General features: G+C 39.3%; 1 protein-coding gene across 16 annotated transcripts in view; it reads left to right on the top strand.

Annotated features, from left to right (window-relative positions):
• Nucleotides 1-19,146, top strand: part of BRCA1 (BRCA1 DNA repair associated) — a 64,652-nt gene that overhangs the window by 9,858 nt on the left and 35,648 nt on the right. For 8 of the 16 annotated variants that reach the window (XR_010408471.1, XM_064582504.1, XM_064582502.1 and 5 more), the window contains exons 3-10: nt 1,904-1,957; nt 8,784-8,861; nt 10,484-10,572; nt 11,152-11,291; nt 12,478-12,583; nt 13,541-13,586; nt 14,541-14,617; nt 15,514-18,957. Coding sequence is in view for 15 of the 16 variants with exons in the window: in XM_064582504.1 (XP_064438574.1) it covers nt 1,904-1,957; nt 8,784-8,861; nt 10,484-10,572; nt 11,152-11,291; nt 12,478-12,583; nt 13,541-13,586; nt 14,541-14,617; nt 15,514-18,957 (4,034 nt within the window). In the remaining variant the exon portion in view is untranslated. The remainder of the gene's footprint in view (nt 1-1,903; nt 1,958-8,783; nt 8,862-10,483; nt 10,573-11,151; nt 11,292-12,477; nt 12,584-13,540; nt 13,587-14,540; nt 14,618-15,513; nt 18,958-19,146) is intronic. The other 8 variants (XM_064582515.1, XM_064582513.1, XM_064582505.1 and 5 more) reach the window with 5 other exon arrangements.

Raw genomic sequence — 19,146 nt, 5'->3', positions numbered from 1 at the left:
TCTCTGTCAAATAAGTAAATAAAATCTTTAAAAATAAATAAATAAATAAATAAATAAATAAAATAAATGACAAGGGGGGAAAGGGAAGCGAAATCTATAGATTAAAAGACACCTGAGACATATCAACCAAATGCAATGCATGGATCTTGTTTGAATCCTGATCTAAATAGATTTTATTATTATTTTTTAAAATTTTATTTATTTATTTGACAGAAAGAGACACAGTGAGAGAAGGAACACAGCAGGGGAAGTGGGGGAGGGAGAAGCAGGCTTCCCGCGGAGCAGGGAGCCGGATGCTGGGCTTGATCCCAGGATGCCGGGATCATGACCTGAGCCGAAGCCAGACGCTCAACGACTGAGCCACCCAGGTGCCCCTAAATAGATTGAATTTTTAAATTTTAAGAGACAGGGAAATTAGAATATTCTATATTAGATGATATAAAGGAATTACTGTTTTTTAAAGATTCATTTATTTATTTGAGAGAGAGAGAACGTGGCAGGGGGGGACAGAGGGAGAAAGAGTTTTAAGCAGACTCCACGCTGAGCACAGAGCCTGACGCGGGGCCCGATCTCATGACCCTGAGATCAGGGCCTGAGCTGAAACCAAGAATCAGACATTTAACTGGTGCCACCCAGGCGCCCCTAAAGAAAATTATTTTTTGAGAGTAATAATAGTTCATGGTCACCCTAAAAAGATCTTTGTCTTCTAAAAATATCAGAAATATTTATAGATGAAATGAATGACTCCTGGGATTTATTTTAAAATAATCTGGGCTTTGGGTTGGTGTTTGTATGGATGTAGTAAGACTGGCTTTGAGTTGATAACTGTAACTGAGTGGTGGTACATGGAGTTCATTTTACTATTTTATTTGTGTAAATGCTTGAAAATTTCCATATTAGGAAATTTAAGGGGTGCCTGGGTGGCTCAGTCATTAAGTGTCTGCCTTCGGCTCAGGTTGTGATCCCAGGGTCCTGGGATCGAGCCCCATGTTGGGCTCCCTGCTTGGCAGGAAGCCTGCTTCTCCCTCTCCCACTCCCCCTGCTTGTGTTCCCTCTCTCACTGTGTCTCTCTCTGTCAAATAAATAAAAAATAAAAATAAATTTAAAAAATTAAAAAAAATTTAAGGGATGCCTGGCTGCTCAGTCCATTGAGCATGTGACTGTTCATCTCAGGGTGGTGAGTTCAATTCCCACTTTGGATGTATTGATTACTTAAAAAAAAAAGAAAAAGAAATTTAAAATAAAAAAGCAGGGGCGCCTGGGTGGCTCAATTGTTAAGCGTCTGCCTTCAGCTCAGGTCATGAGCCCAGGGTCCTCGGATCGAGCCCCGCATCGGGCTCCCTGCTCCACGGGAAGCCTGCTTCTCCCACTCCCCCTGCTTGTGTTCCCTCTCTTGCTGTGTCTCTCTCTGTCAAATAAATAAATAAAATCTTAAAAAAATAAAATAAAATAAAAAGGCAGTCACATGCAAAAAGAAAGTGCTGTGAGGGGATCCAAAAGAAATACAAGAAGTATGTTGTCTTCATGGAGCTTAACGTTTAGTTAAGATACAGGATGTTCCTCCCAAATTTAGCTTGAAAAATGTATCAGTGAAAACTAATAAATAATGGAGTAATGTCAGCCAATCTTTTAAATGCTAAAGATAACAGTATTGAAAAGAGTAATATATTCTGTTTTGATAGCTGAAAGCTCAGGAAGGTAAGGATCATAATTCTCTGTTGTATTTTTGGCTCCTAGCACAACAGACATTTAATAAATACTTATTAAATGAACTTAAAGCCTTACCTTGACTCAGTTACAGCAACTTAAAGTTGTACTTCTTTACCAAGAATTTATTTATATTGAAATGAATTATTGAGCCTTCTTTCTTTCTTTTTTTTTTTTTTTCTTCCTATCCTTCTAGTCTGGAGTTGATCAAAGAGCCTGTTTCCACAAAGTGTGATCACATATTTTGCAAGTAAGTTTGAATGTTTCATGTGGCTCCATCGTTTAGCTTTTGTGCTTATTCTTCACAACATTGGAAATAACCTAACTTTATAGAAGCTTTAGCTACTTGAGTTAAGTGAAAAAGAAAAATCTAACTCTGTTTCACTCTGCCTCGGAGTACTTACAAAACCTTTGGAAGTTGGTTGTAACCATAGTTCCTGGGAAAATGTTGGCATATTTATCTAGTGGGATATGAAATCATTCCAAATAGCTGTTTGTTTTTGTGTCCCTGGGTGAAAGCAGGTTACAAGCAATTGTGCAGTAAGCAATTTCCCAGTTTCTCCTTTCTGTTATTTCTGTTCATCACTCTGCTTTCTCCCTTCTAAGGTTCAATGTTTGCGTGCTTCATAATCCTTGTGAAGATAGGAAAAGATCTGATACCGGTTTATATTTAGGCTGAAATTCATTCATACCAATGATTCAAGTTATATTTACATTTTTAAGGATCTTGTCTTTTGAAAATGTTTCTTGGTGAAAGAATTTGGGAAAACATTTGGTAGGTGATTTGGTGGAACAAGGGGGTTCTCTCCTCCCTGATGTAAAGCTGTGACTGAGACTGGCCCTGAATGCCAACTAATTTGTTTTTAGATATTTTTAATTGAAATGAAAGCCATGTCTATGGTAATGAGTTTAACTAGCACAAAAGGTTATATGATGCAGAGCATGTTTCCCTTCTACCCCCAACCCCTACCTTTCTCTTTCCTCCATCTCTACACCCAATGTGAGGTTCAAACTTACAACCCTGAGATCAAGAGTCGCATGCTGTACTGACTGAACCAGCCAGGCGCTCCCTCAGGAACTTTTTTTTTTTTTTTTAGGAATTTTTAATTCAGGAGTTCTTAAATTGGGATCTGTGAATGGTTTTCATGAATGTCCTAGAATTATATTCAGTTTTAAATTTAATTGTATTAAAAGCTATAGGCATGTGCAGTTTCCTGGGAAAGAAAGCCCATAATTTTCATCAGATTCTTAGAATGTTTCCATAACCTAAGAAACATGAAGACTTCTGTGATAAGGATAATGAGCCTGGTTGAAGCTGAAGGAAACCTGTTCCCTCCTGAGGGATATCCGAACGCAGGTCTATCAGCTAGCTGGACCCTTACTTCCTCTGAATTCTACCTTATTCTTCCCATTCATCTGTCCCAACAAGGATCCAGAGCCCATTCCCACTGCTTCTCACCCCTTTCCCATGCCACCTCACGGTCCTAGATCTGCTCCCACAAGTTTCCTTCTGATTCCTGAGGCCCTTCTCCCCGTCAGGTGCCAAGGCAGCACAGCTTTATCACTCTGCTTTAAGAATTTTTAGTTTTGTGGCCCCTGGAGGGAAGCTTCTCAAACTATTGTGGTATAGAACTGGTTTCTTTGAGATAGATACTTTTGTAAAACAAAATTTAAAAGTCCAAGTATTGGGACACCTGGGTGGCTCAGTCGGTTAAGTGTCTGCCTTCAGCTCAGATCATGATCCTGGGGTCCTCGGATCAAGCCCTGCGTCCTGCTCCCTGCTCAGTAGGGAGCCTGCTTCTCCCTCTTCCTCTGCCCCTTCCCCCACTCATGCTCTCTCTCTCTCTCTCTCTCTCTCTCTGGCTCTGCTCTCTCTCTTAAAAAATAAATAAAAGTCCCAGTATTTAAAAAGTTATAGATAGATGAAAATTAACCTTTTAAATGCTGGGACTTTCACTGTTTCTTCATGAGAAACTTTCTGAAATGTACTGTATGCTTTCCTGTCACCTTGAGTAATGAATACATAATATTATAGCGAGTAAAGAAGGGATTGCATTGTGAACATTCATTGCTTTGCGAGCTTGTGGAAGAAGGAAATTACAGGCAAAGTAAATAATATGAGCAAAGGTATGAAGAGAAGAAAGTAGACTGTCCAGGGAAAAGAAACTAACTGCATACATGTATAGGAGTTGTGTTGGGGGGGCGCCTGGGTGGCTCAGTCAGTTAAGTGTCTGACTTTGTGGTTGTGATCTCCGCAATCCAGGTAAGTGGTGAGTTGGTGTCAGGGAGGTTTGATGACCAGATACATTAGATCATGATATCAGGGAATTCTGGAATTTAGCAGATTGGGTTGGTACATCAGAGATGTAGAAATAGGCAAGACAAGGATAATCTAGCAAATAGATTGAACATAGTCTCTCAGGAGTCCAGGAGCAAAAATGAACACAAGTGTAGGGTGGTGGTTATAAGGGAAGAGATGTGGCAGGGATCCAACTATAGGAGGCCGAGGGCTAGGGTAAAGATTCCTGTCCCTAAGAGACAAGAACTTTGACCGCAGGACTGGGATACTGGGCAAGGAACCTAGGCACTATCTTCCAGATGAAGAGCTCAAGATAGATTCTTAATCATTGGGACTAAGTACAAATAAGAGGTTTGATCGAGAAGACAGAGCCTTGTTATCAAAACTGACAAGGTGTGGTGGGACCAGCAACACAAATGGACACCGAGGTGCTAAGCTATGGAGCTCTCAGGGTCTTTATTTCCTTTAACTAGGGACTGCATTGGTTCATGATCTGTTGGCAGGAATCCAGGGCGCACCCAGTGTAATTGTAGGAAGCCAAAAGTCATCCTGCCTTTATTTCGCCCAGACTTAGAACTATTAATTTATTGCTTCCTGCTGGGATAGATTTGGACCAACAGCTCAAAATTAAATGAGTTTCCATAACATTATTAATTATAGTCGTGCCCAGAAATGAGTACTCTGAAAGTCCCCCCAAATTAGTTTGTCACTGTGATTTTACTGTGTCTTATCAGCTTTAAAAATCTGACACCACTCTTAAGAAAACATACTACATTGGCTTAAAAAATACATTGTTTTTCCTTAAACACTGGGCTTTAGAAATTGAAGAGGCTGAAAACTTGGGGTGCCTGGCCAGCACGTGACTCTTGGTCTCGGGGTTGTAAGTTTGAGCCCCACACTGGGTGTGGAGATTACTAAAAAATACAATCTTAGGGACGTCTGGGTGGCTCAGTTGGTTAAGCGTCTGCCTTCGGCTCAGGTCATGATCCCAGGGTCCTGGGATCGAGTTCCACATCGGGCTCCCTGCTCGGCGGGGAGCCTGCTTCTCCCTCTCCCTCTGCCTGCTGCTCCCCCTGCTCGTGCTCTCTCTCTCTCTCACACAAATAAATAAATAAAATCTTAAAAAAAAAATACAATCTTAAGAAAAAGAAGACTCACATTTTTACTGAGAACCTCATATAGAACTTATATGTATGTGTGTTCTCATTTAATTGGTGCATCACATGGATTCCCCAGAGCTCTAAAACAGAATTTAACAAATTCTTCTCAGCCGTGAAGGATATACCAATGTTCTCTTGGTCTGTTGGTACGTTCCTTAGCTTAGTCTTTTCAAGTCATGTACAAGTTCATTTTCTCTTTTGAGTTCAGTTAACAACCTTGAGGCATCTGTTCTTTTTCTAGTATAAGGAAAGATTGGAACCTATGTCTTGGTTGATTTCTACTTACCTAGCGCCCCTGCATTATTTGTGTAATTATTGTACGGGCTACAACACTCTGTAATGTAGCTTGTCACTCTGTGGCTTAGCTACTATATGTTGCAGTGCTCTGTTCAGGAGATTCCCTCCCTATCCCTCCTATGAAATGTGTAATTATACCATTTGCCAGTGTAATGCACTGATGCCTCCTAGGGCCATTGTGGTATAGTATAGGTAGGATTTGCGTCTTCTCAAGGAGTGGTAGCCTCTTCTGTGGCTCTTTAAAGGGGATTATATACAATGCAGGTAGCTTGACACCCCTGTCCCCTACACTATAGAACTGTTGTTGAGTACCGCATGGTCATGGAGCATCTGTGTAGGTGAAGAAGGACTCTAGTCTCCTTGACCATCCCTGGGGCCCTCTGTATTGTAAAATGAAGACAATACATCAGGGTTGTTGTGTAGAATAAGAGAGGGCACTGTGTGTTTGAGAACTGGGTCAGTTCAAAGTACTCTCTGCGTCTGCTGGCTCACCATTCCCGCCGCCTTTTCAACTCCCTCTTTTCTTTTGTGGTTCTTTTCACTGCCAATGTCCGCTCCCTGCTCCCTTCCCCAGTCACCTCCCTCGCCAGAATATTCTGTTCTTTATGATGGCAGGGATTTTATTTTGCTTTTCCGCTGAATCCCCTGCATCTAGAACAGTACTGGACATGTAGTAAAGATTGGTGGTATGACTGAATCCCTGTTTATGATGATTGTCTCCACAGCTGTCTCTACTGCTCTCTTCCCTTTTTCCCTTTCTACCTGTCTTTTCTCAGAGTCTTTTGTCTTCTTTCCAAGGGAACATTGATCTTTATAGACACCACCAGTCAGTAGGAATAGTATTTTTTTTTTTTAAGGAAGCAGACTTATTAGAATATATTGCATGTGTCCTTCATGTCTTCTTAGGCATATTCGCTGTCTGAGATAACCACCAAAATTGTTCTCCACCCAGAGATGCTCTAAAAGCCCACTTGTTCCAGAAGGGTGGAACCTTCTTCATTCCTTAGACTTCTAGTGAGTGACTTGGTTATGCCAGCTATCACAGCACACACTGTGAACATGAAAATGAGTACATTTTCTCCCTGCCTTAAGCTTTTTTTTTTTTTTTTAACATTTTTATTGAAATACAATTTATATGCTATAAAATTCACCCATTTTAAATGTATAGTTCAGCGTTGTGGGGTGTTTTTTGTTTTGTTTTTTCGGGTTGTTTTTTAGTATATTCACAATTGTGCAACCATCACTACAATCTAAGTTTAGAATTCTTTTTTAAGATTTTATTTATGTGAGAGAGAGCACGAAAGGGAGGAGGGTCAGAGGGAGAAGCAGACTCCCCACTGAGCGAGCAGCCGGACTCAGGGCTTGATCCTGGGACTCTGGGATCATGACCTGAGCCAAAGGCAGACATCTAACTGAGCCGTCCAGGCGCCCCAAGTTTAGAACATTTTCATCACCCCCCAAAAAAACCCTGTACCCATTAGCAGCTACTCCCCATTTCCCCTCCATTTCCTGTTTTGCAACCACAAATCTACTTTTTGTCTCTATAGATTTGTCTATTCTGGATATTTCATGTAAGTGGAATCGTATAATGTATGACTTTTGTGTCTGATTTCTTTCACTGAACATGATGTTTTCAAAGTTCATATTGTAGCGTATCAATACTCTGTTCTTTTTTATGGCTGAATAATATTCCATTGTGTGGATATACCACATTTAGTCTACTCATTCAGTAGTTGATGGACGTTTGGATTGTTCTGCTTTTTGGCTGTAATGGATAGTGCTGCCATGAACATTTGTGTACAAGTTTTGTGTGGACTTAGGTTTTCATTAACTTTAGGAGCAGACTTCCAGAGTCACATGGTAACTCTGTATTTAACATTTTGAGGAGCTGCCAAACTGTTTTCCAAAGTTGCTGCATTGTTTTATATTCCCACCAGCAATGAATGAGGATTTCAGTTTCTCCACATCTTCTGCAATACATATTTTAAATTATGGCCATCCCAGTAGATGTAAAGTAGCATCTCATCATGGCTTTGGTTTGCATTTTCCTGATGGCTAATGATATTGAGCATCTTTTTATGTGCTTATTGACCATTTGTATATCTCCTTTGGAGAAAATTCAAATCCTTTGCTTATTTTTTAGTTGGTTTATTTCTCTGTTTATTATTGAGTTGTAAGAGTTATTTATATATTCTGGATACAAGTCTCTTACCAGGTGTTTGATTTGCAAATGTTCTCTCCCCTTCTGTGGACTGGCCCTTCCCTTCCTTCCTTCCTTCCTTCCTTCCTTCCTTCCTTCCTTCCTTCCTTCCTTCCTTCCCTCCCTCCCTTTCTTTCTTTAAGATTTTATTTGAGAGAGAGCAAACAAGCATGAGTCAGGGAGGTGAGGAGGAGCAGAGGGAGAGGGGGGAGCAGACTCCCCGCCGAGCAGGGAGCCTGACACAGGCTCAATCCCAGGACCGTGAAATTATGATCTGAGCCGAAGGCAGACACTAACCGACTGAGCCACCCAGGTGTCCCTGGCCGTTCACTTTCTTCATGGTATTATTTGTAGCACAAAAGTTCTTAAGTTTGATTTAGACCAATGTATCTATTTTTTCTTTGGTTGTTTGTGTATTTAAGAAATCATTGCTTAACCCAAGGTCAAAAGGTTTATAGTTTTAGTTCTCACATTTAATTCTGTGATCCATTTTGAGTTAACTTTTTTGGATTGTGTGAGGATTCTAGCTTCTTCTTTTTGCATGTGACCATTTGGTTGTCCCAACACTATTTGTTGGTAGACTATTCTTGTTCTATTTAATTATCTTGGTGTCATTGTTTAAAATCAACTGACCTTAGATATATGGGTTTTTCTCTACTGTCAGTTCTGTTTTGTCGATGTATAGGTCTGTCTTTATGCCAGCACCACACTGTCTTGATTTACTATAGCTTTGTAGTGACGTGCCGAATTTTTAAACTAATTATAATTGTTTTACTTAAACTATTTACCATTTATATCTGATTATGCAATGTGAAATAATTATGAATATATCATTAAATATGCCATATTAACTTTTTAATTAGTTTTATTTGATCATAACAGTCAGCCCTATGCATGTAAGTTCAGTTTTCTTAGATCATTGCTTATGTAGTTTGGTTTTCTGCTTATGCAGCATCTAAAAACAGTTAAAGCCATTGGTTGTAATTCACCTGCCATTACGTTTAAAATGGCTCTTAAGGGCAGTCGTGAGATTATCTTTTCATGGCTCTTTGCCTTTTGAATACTGTCTACCAAAAAAAAAGTAACTTGAATTGTTCTTTTCGTTCTTTATAATTTATAGATTTTGTATGCTGAAACTTCTCAACCAGAGGAAAGGACCTTCACAGTGTCCTTTGTGTAAGAACGATATAACCAAAAGGTATCTAATTTGGGTAGTGATGGGAAGTTGGAAACATCAACAGAGGAAAAAGTAGAAATTCCATAATAACAGAGCCGGTGTTCCTCTCAAACTATTCATCAGTAGAAAAAATGTATAAGCGAGTGTTAGGCTAACGGAGTAAATTATTTCTGAAGTCATTTTCTTGAAAGTTTTATGGTAGATCTGTCTTATAAAGGTATTAGCAATTCATTGCCTCTTTCTAACGCTTCTGAATGGCGCAAAAACGTGCAGTCTTAACTAAAGTGGGACTGTACCATTCTGCCCCCATTGTCTCCAGGTCCTGCTTTTCTTTTTCTTTCTTGCGCTTATTTCTACGTAATTATTTATACACACACAGCGTGTTTATACATTGTGGGTCCCTCCCACCAGGACGTAAGTTCTCCTAGGGCACTGGCTTTTTCTGTCTCAGTCAATGCTGTTTTTTCAATGTTTGGCACATAGTAGTCACTCAGATATTTAAAGGAATAAATGAATTACATTGTCCTACAACTTTTCCTAAACCGAAATCTTTCTTTTGACATTATCATCTATGATGTGGGAAACAAAGGCAGAAGAAAAATTATTAAATTTCCTTACTACTTACAGTCCATTGACAAGTCCTTGAAACAGGCAGAGTGACATTCCTCTAGGGACTCAACTGCCTCCATGTTGACACTTTGCCCAGGGCAAATGGCAATCTTAGCCTGACCCTCCAGGATCTTGTAAGTCTACTTTAACATATAAAAATTCCTTTATCTCTAACCCCCAAGATAATGTTGGCAATCATCCCCCAAGCGTATGACCCACCGATATACATCTGAAGGGTCTCATAACTAAGGTTTTTTTTTAAATTTTTAATTTTATTATGTTATGTTAATCACCATTCTGTGACTAAGGTTTTATTAGACAGGAGTAAATGACCTTTTCCTAACAATAACTAGCCCCCTCAAGGTCCTGGAAACCTTGCTTACAAAATTCCTTAGAGACTTACGCTATCCCTAACTCCCTCCTGACTTGAAAGTATATAATGGGCCACTCCTCATGACCCCATTGTAGCTCTTCCTGCCCACGGGTTCCAGTCCCCGTGCTTTAATAAAACCACCGTTTTGCACCAAAGACGTCTCAAGAATTCTTGGCTTCGAACCCTAACATCTTTCCTACATCAGTCTATCTGCTTTTGAAGTAACAAAATCATCATTTCACAGAAATCCCTGAGAGCTCAAATTAGGAGGTTGGGTGGATGGAGTTCAGGTGTTAAGAATGGTAAGTTCTCTATGCAGTGGATTTATATCTACTATGGATACTCTGGTTTCTCTTCAGATCGCATAAATCTTTCGCCTTTTACTATGGATTCACAGTACTGTTATTTTAGAGAATAGGCTTTTGGTAGGCTTGAATGGCAAAAAAAAAAAAAAAAGAAAAGAAAACAACCAATCCTGACACACAGTTTGTTCTGATGTTGATGGTGTTTTGATTTAATGCCGGTGATAGCTCTGTTCTCTAAATAGAATTTTTTTTACTGTTGCTACATCTGTTTTTTGTCTACGCATCTTTCCTTATTTTAGTGTCCTTAAGAAGTTGATAATCCTTTGCTGAGTGTTTCTCAAACAATTTAATTTCAGAAGCCTACAAGAAAGTACAAGATTTAGTCAACTTGTTGAAGAGCTGTTGAAAATCATTCATGCTTTTGAGCTTGACACAGGATTGCAGTGTAAGTGTTGCATAGCCCTGGGCGCCAGCACTCAAGCGGCTGCCCATTAAAACTCAGGAAGTTTTCACAGTTATTCTGTGAATAGGCAGTAGCACCTTTTGGTCTATGCTAATTTTAACTCTTTATCTGTGATTTATTTTTTAAATCATTCCCGCTGGTCTCACACCTCATTTTATAGGTCCTGAGATGCACATTTTTCACATTTTAGCATCTCCAAAATTGGGAGCAATTTACCACCTGTGGTGTGCCATTGTTAATTTAGTGTGTTTTCTCTCTAAGTGGCGTAGAAAATAATGGTGCGTCTTGCATCATTGGTATCTTGGATTCAATGAAATATGGTATTAATAGGCAAATTTGTTAGTACTGAGGTGGGGAAAAAAAAGATTAGAAATAACTTTGACAGTCTGTGTGTTTCCTAGGAGTAGAATTTCCAAGGTAGATTAAAAAAATGTTAGGTAAGCTTTAATGCATTGTCTTAACAAACCAGAGAGAGCATACACAGGATTTCTTTTGGTTCTTTGATACAGTTACTATATTGTTTCTAACTACAACAATAACATTTCCCTTTGTAATTCATAGTTGCAAACAGCTATAACTTTTCAAAAAAGGAAAATAACTCTCCTGAGCATCTAAAGGAGGAAGTTTCTATTATCCAAAGTATGGGCTATCGAAACCGTGCCAAAAGACTTCGACAGAGTGAACCTGAAAACCCTACCTTGGTAAAGCCATTTTCATTTATTTTGGTAACATCTCTTTATTGAGCATTGTGAATTAGTGAAGGTGCTAGATGCTCATGGATTTATGTAAAAAGTCAGTAAACATAGGGCACCTGGGTGGCTCAGTCGGTTAAGCATCCTACTCTTGGTTTCAGCTCAGGTCATGATCTGGGGGTCATGGGATCAAGCCGCGCATCGGGCTCTGTGCTCAACGCAGAGTCTGCTTCAGATTATCTTTCCCTCTCCCTCCTGCTCAATCGCTGTCTCTCTAATAAATAAAATCTTTAAAAAAATAAAAACTTCTTTTTAAAAAAAAAGGCAGTAAACAAGGTAAGATAGTAAATTAAGTGGTTGGTCAAGAGCTGAGAGAAGGTCCATGTACCTAGTGTGGGCAAGAGAGACCTGGGTCCATCCCCTGCTTTAGTGCTTTATCCATTCTGATGCTTGTCTAAAATAGCCATGAGGTCACTGATGTCTTTAAGGTTTGAGCTTGCTGGTTTTTAAAATAACCATCTCACGGCAATTCTTCAGGCATGAGGAAGTATCTTCTAATTTATTTTCTTTGAAAAGTTGCCTGGGAAAAAAGTCAGTTTTTACCATTTGAGAATTGCTTCAACTTAAGAGGTGTAATTGTCAAAGAAAATGCAGTGATTTGCTCTGTTGTTACTTGCATATGAATGAATAATGCAGATCTTAAAAATAATAGTTCTCATCATACCAGCATTCATTTTTCAGTAGATGTTGAAGGACTCAAAAAGAAGGAAAGTTTCATCAAAGTAATGTAGGATTTTTAAATATTCTTTCCTATACTGAATGTTTTTAGGATTGCTAGGTTTTTATTCATAACCCTGTTATCAGATGTGATTGGAAATGTGTACTAAATGAATTTCATTCCCTTTCTATACTATAACACAAAGTATTAGCTTCAAAATATGCTTTTCTTCAAAAAATTACATAGATAATACATAATTCAGTTTAGAAAAGCTTAAAACAACAGAGAGAGGAAAAAATATTCAAACCACATATAACTCATACATTTTGATTTGTAGTTTGCCAAGTGTTTTTTCCAGGTGTCAAATTTTAGCTAATTATGATGGTCTGTTTTGTCCATGGCCTGGAGTTTCTCTTCAAGAAAAGAAACACAGAACCGGCCAATAATTAGTTGATCATTCTTTACTGTACTGCTTAGCAGGAAACCAATCTTAGTGTTCAACTCTCTGACCTTGGACTTGTGAGATCTCTGAGGACAAAGCAGCAGATACAGCCTCAGAATAAGTCTGTCTACATTGAATTGGGTAAGAGACACAGATTTTGTAAGTTTAGAATAATAGTTGCTGGATTATTGTCTTACAGTTATACCAAAAGCCTCATAATTTATACAATGACAGGGAACTTTGGGAAGTGGAAATAAAATAATTTTATTTTTCCAGCCTTATGGTGTGTTACAGATAGTGTAAAAGATGTAGCGCTCACCTTTTTATAAAATAAGACCCTTATTTTATAAAGAGAACAAAGGAAGGCTGTCTTGATTATAGCATGTGTAAACATGCTTTGGGAAGATGGAGAGTAGGGATAAGAAATAACATGATGGGATGGCTAGAGCATTTGGAGGGATCCAGGATACATTGTACTAGACTAGGAAGACTTTTAAGAAGAGCAGAGCTCCGTTCAAACAGGTCTCTCTAATTGTCTTATCTTTTAGAATGTATTTATAATTGGAAAGAGTGACCCTCTTTAGGTTCCCAAGCACCACCATATGTCTACCATAGCACTTACCAGATTCTTTTGAAATTACCTGTATGTCTTTTCCCCTCTTAAAGATCATAAGTCCCAAGACAACAGGTGTTGTGTCATAAAAATAATCAAAATAACTATAATAGCGAATATTTAGGAGCACTTACCACGGTCCAGGCACTAGTGGGCCTTACTTGCAAAACTCATTTAAGATCCTTGGCAAACCCATGAGGTTGTTAATGTTATTATACTTATTTTACACATGAGCAAAAAAAGGCACATGGAGGTTAAGACATTTTGCCAAGAAAACAAAGCTGGCAAGTGGCAGAGCTGTGATTCAGACTTGGGACTTCTGTGTGACCTGCCATATGTTTCATTATGTCTGAAGATTTTATATATAGTGAGTGTGCAGTAATATTTCTTGAATGAATATCTGTTGTGCAATGAGTACATTTATTGAGTTTAACTCTTTCAGTAAAAATCCTTTTATTGATTTGTTATCTGGGGAATGTTTTTAGGATCTGATTCTTCTGAAGATACAGTTAATAAGGCAAGTTATTGCAGGTGAGTTAAAGAGAGCCTGTGTCTGTGTAGTTGGCATTTTTGTGTTTAGTTAATTAATATTAAGGATTGGTATTTAGGTTAGAATCATGGCATTGGAACAGAGCTTAAAGGTAGTTTACTTTTTATAGGTGAGAAAACCTCTTAGTGGAGTCCAGAAGAGTATAAAATAACAGAATTCTGCTCAGACTTGCTTCCAGCAGACGGTTGTGTCTGACTTAGTTCCTCACGCACAGTAGCATTTTGGCTCATGAAAATATTAAAGGACTTCATTTTCAATTCTTTTTTTGTTCCTTAATTCCATCTATCTCTCAAGCTTTGTCTATATAAATTATACAATAATCTACAAGCCACCCCCCCACCCCAACTGGGTTACCTGTCAAATTGCTTTCCTTAGGAATTATTGCTTAACCCTAAGATCTGTGATGGCTTGTCTGAACTATGGTGGTACCATTGCCAGTCAGATCTTGTTTGCAAATGACTTTTTCCTAATCTCTCATTGGGAGAAAATGTTTTTTAGCTGGAAGAGAAGCACAGAGGCAGCGTTGTGTTCTATTAGAATGTCTGCTCTATCCCAGTGCTCCCTTTGTTTAAGTATCTTTGCTCTTGCTTTCTCATTAAGATATACTTTTAAATTATGTTGGGTTTTTTTTTTTCCTTTACTATCTTTGGGTATTGTTTGGCTACCATTTAAATTTTAGTTCTCTTTTGCCCGTCCATAAAGCAATGTATCTATGCGACTACTCTGATTTTTGTGACTGTTTTTCCTCAGTGTTTGACCATTTCATTTTGACTAGAAGTTTCTAAAGCAGAGTGCAAACTTCAAAAAGTGAATCAAATTGATCAGCTTACTGCAACCATGCCTAGAGGAGCTAAAATACTTGATCTTGCTTATTTGACAGCTCCGTGAGCATATAACTAGTGTTTCTCATTAAGGCTTCTGTCTTTTCTCTGTAGTGTGGAAGGTGACAAGTTGTTACAAATCACCCCTCAAGGAGCCAGGGCTGAAGCCAGTTTGAATTCTGCAAAAAAGGGTAATGATAAGTCTTCCCAACTTAACAGGCGTTGAAGAGAGAATGGGTAGATCCTGTACTGTAATCAGATTATTCTGAAGACCATTTGGGACATTTATAATTCACAACATCTCTTTGCAGAGTTAGAATGTCCTTCTTTCTCAAATGTCATGGTACAGGCTGATCTGTTTCAATGGCACGAGGCTGATGTGATTATAATAGTACCCTATGTAACTGGTTGTTGCCTTTTACTTTTAACTGACGTGTTTGTGTTTTATCTTTTTTTTTTTAGCATTTTTTTATTTTTATTTTTTTAATTATTGTGTTATGTTAATCACCATACATTACATCATTAGTTTTTGATGTAGTGTTCCGTGATTCATTGTTTGCATATAACACCCAGTGCTCCATGCAGTACGTACCCTCTTTAATACCCATCACCAGGCTAACCCATTCCCCACCCCCCTCCCCTCTAGAATCCTCAGTTTGTTTCTCAGAGTCCATAGTCTCTCATAGTTCATCTCCCCCTCCGATTTCCCCCCCTTCATTTTTCCCTTCCTATACATTGGTATTTAAATATAGGGAGTATGAGTCGGAAGATAGAACAGAGCACTGTATATCTGATACCCAGTCTGCTTTTAGTTCACTGTCAGAGGTTAGGGAAATAGGAGGTGTGGTTTATGAACAGGGAGAATTCTGAAGTTAAAGTTTTAAGTATCATGAGTGGAAATAATGAGAATCTAGATAAATAGGAATTCTGTGAAAGTGCATGAGCTTCATCTTCAGTATACTTGGTGGTTTCTGAGGTTAGTTTCTCTAAAAATAGCCAGGTGCTTTATTTCCAAGTTGTATTAAGTGTACATATTTTTTCATGATAATGCAGTTTTTAAGCACCTTGTGTTTTTGTATACTTTCAGCTGCTTGTGAAATTTCTGAGGACATAACAAATATTGAACATCATCAATCCAGTAATAAAGATTTGACCACCACTGAGAAGCATGCAACTGAGAAGTATCCAGAAAAGTATCAGGGTATTTCTGTTTCAAACTTGCATGTGGAGCCATGTGGCACAAATACTCATGCCAGCTCATTATGGCATGGGAACAGCAGTTTATTACTCACTAAAGACAGAATGAATGTAGAGAAGGCTGAATTCTGTAATAAAAACAAACAGCCTGGCTTAGCAAGGAGCCAACAGAGCAGATGGGCTGAAAGTAAGGAAACATGTAATGATAGGCAGACTCCCAGCACAGAGAAAAAGGTATTTCTGAATGCTGATCCCCTGTGTGGGAGAAAAGAACTGAAGAAACAGAAACCTCCATGCTCTGACAGTCCTAGAGATTCCCAAGATGTTCCTTGGATAACACTGAATAGTAGCATACAGAAAGTTAATGAGTGGTTTTCCAGAAGTGATGAAATGTTAACTCCCGATGACTCACATGACAGGGGATCTGAATCGAATACTGAAGTAGCTGGTGCAATAGAAGTTCCAAATGAACTGGACAGATATTCTGGTTCTGAGAAAATAGACTTAATGGCCAGTGATCCTCAGGATGCTTTGATATGTGAAAGTGAAAGAGTCCACACCAAGTCAGTAGAGAGTAATATCGAAGATAAAATATTTGGGAAAACCTACCGGAGGAAGGCAAGCCTCCCTAACGTGAGCCACACGAATGAAGATCTAATTATAGAAGCATGTGCTATAGAACCTCAGACAACGCGAGCCCATCCCCTCACGAATAAAGTAAAGCGTAAAAGGAGAACTACATCAGGCCTTCATCCTGAGGATTTTATCAAGAAAGTAGATTTGGCCGTTGTTCCAAAGACTCCTGAAGAGCTAGTTGAGGGAACCGACCAAATCGAGCGAAATGGTCATGTGATGAATATTACAAATAATGGTCCTGAGAATGAAACAAAAGGTGATTATGTTCAGAATGAGAAAAATGCTAACCCAACAGAATCATTGGAAAAAGAATCTGCTTTTAGAAGCAAAGCTGAACCGATAAGCAGCAGTATAAGCACTATGGAACTGGAATTAAATAGCTCCAGTTCGAAAGCCCCTAAGAAGAACAGGCTGAGGAGGAAGTCCTCCACCAGGCACGCTTGTGCGCTTGAATTTGTAGTCAATAGAAATCCAAGCCCACCTGATCATAGCGAACTACAGATCGATAGTTGTTCTAGCAGTGAAGAGATGAAGAAACAACATCTGGACCAAATGCCAGTCAGACACAGCAAAACGCTTCAGCTTATGGAAGATAAAGAACCTGCAACTGGAGCCAAGAAGGGTAGTAAGCCAGGTGAACAGATAAATAAGAGACTTGCCAGTCATGCTTTTCCAGAGCTAAATTTAACAAACGTACCTGGGTTTTTCCCTAACTGTTCAAGTTCTAATAAACCTCAAGAGTTTGTCAACCCTAGCCTTCGAAGAGAAGAAATAGAAGAGAGCCGAGGAACGATTCAAGTGTCTGATGGTACCAGAGATCCCAAAGAGCTGCTATTGAGTGGAGGACGAGGTTTGCAAACTGAAAGATCTGTAGAGAGTACCAATATTTCATTGGTACCTGATACTGATTACAGCACTCAGGACAGTATCTCGTTACTGGGAGCTGACACCCTAATAAGGAAGGCAAAAACAGCACCAAATCAACGTGCAAGTCTGTGCGCAGCAATTGAAAACCCCAAGGAACCTATCCATGGTTGTTCTAAAGATGCTAGAAATGACACACAGGGTTTTGCAGATCCATTGACATGCGAAGATAACCACACTCAGGAGACAAGCATAGAAATGGAAGAGAGTGAACTTGATATGCAGTATTTATGCAATATGTTCAGGGTTTCAAAGCGTCAGTCATTTGCTCTGTTTTCAAATCCAGGAGATCCAGAAAAGGACTGTGCAACGGTCTGTGCCCACTCTGGGGCCTTAAGGAAACAAAGTCCAAAAGTCACTCTTGAATGTGGACAGAAAGAAGAAAATCAGGGAAAGAAAGAGTCTGAAATCAAGTATGTGCAGGCAGTTCATGCAACTGCAGGCTTTTCTGCAGTTAGTCAGAAAGCTAAGAAGCCAGGCGATGATGCCAAATGTAGCATAAAAGGAGGTGCTAGGCTTTGTCAGTCATCTCAGTTCAGAGGCAAGGAAACTGAACTCCTTATTGCAAATAACCATGGAATTTCCCAAAACCCTTATCATATACCACCACTTTCTCCCATCAGATCATCTGTTAAAACCCTATGTAAGAAAAACCCGTCAGAGGAAAGGTTTGAGCAACATTCAATGTCACCTGAAAGAGCAATGGGAAATGAGAGTGTCATTCAAAGTACAGTGAGCACAATTAGCCAAAATAACATCAGAGAAAGCACTTTTAAAGAAGTCAGCTCAAGCAGTGTTAATGAAGTAGGTTCCAGTACTAATGAAGTAGGCTCTAGTATTAATGAAGTAGGTTCCAGTGGTGAAAACATTCAGGCAGAGCTAGGTGGAAACCGAGGACCTAAATTAAATGCTATGCTCAGATTAGGTCTTATGCAACCTGAAGTCTATAAGCAAAGCCTTCCTGTAAGTAACTGTAAACATCCGGAAATGAAAAGGCAAGGAGAAAATGAAGGCGTAGTTCTGTCTGTTAATGCAGATTTCTCTCCATGTCTAATTTTAGATAACCCCGAACAACCTATGGGAAGTAGTTGTGCTTCTCAGGTTTGTTCGGAGACACCCGATGATCTATTAAATGGTGACAAAGTAATGGGGAAAATGTCACTTTTTGCTGAAAGTGACATTAAGGAAAGATCTGCTGTTTTTAGCAAAAGTGTCCAGAAAGGAGAATTCAGAAGGAGCCCTAGCCCTTTAGACGATACACATTTGGCCCAGGGTCACCAAAGAGGGGCCAGGAAATTAGAGTCCTCAGAAGAGAACACATCTAGTGAGGAGGAAGAGCTTCCCTGCTTCCAACACTTACTATTTGGTAAAGTAACCAACACACCTTCTCAGTCTACCAGTCACAATGCTGTTGCCACAGAGGGTCTGTCTAAGAAAACAGAGGAGAACCTAGACTCACTGAAGAGTAGTTTAAGTGACCTCAGTAACCAAGTGCCATCAGCAAAGGCATCCCAGGAACATCACCTTAGTGAGGAAGCGAGGTGTTCTGGTAGCTTATTTTCTTCACAGTGCAGTGCATTGGAAGACTTGACTGTTAATACAAATACCCAGGATCCTTTCTTGATGTTTGATCCTCCTTCCAAACAAGTGAGGCATCAGTCTGAAAACCTGGACGTTCTGAGTGACAAGGAACTGGTTTCAGATGATGATGAAAGGGAACTTGGCCTGGAAGAAGATAATCACGAAGAAGAGCAGAGTGTGGATTCAGACTTAGGTATTGGAACCAGGTTTTTGTGTTTGCCCCCGTCCGTATTCTAGAAATGAGCTAACTGTTGATGCCTTGTGGGGGAGCACGTTTTACAAGTTTCCAAGTGCAACTAAAGTCACTGCTTCTTAAACTTTACACATGTTCCTCCTAAGGTGCCTTTCCTTAGAAGTCCTTTACCCAACTAGCACATCTTCT

The sequence above is a fragment of the Mirounga angustirostris genome, unplaced genomic scaffold, assembly GCF_029215605.1.
Source record: "Mirounga angustirostris isolate CCGP_5_RB_7025 unplaced genomic scaffold, mMirAng1.0.hap1 SCAF_17, whole genome shotgun sequence".
Classification (NCBI taxonomy): Eukaryota; Metazoa; Chordata; class Mammalia; order Carnivora; family Phocidae; genus Mirounga; species Mirounga angustirostris.
The sequence above is the reverse complement of the archived record's forward strand: the minus strand, read 5'-3'. Positions and strand labels throughout refer to the sequence as shown.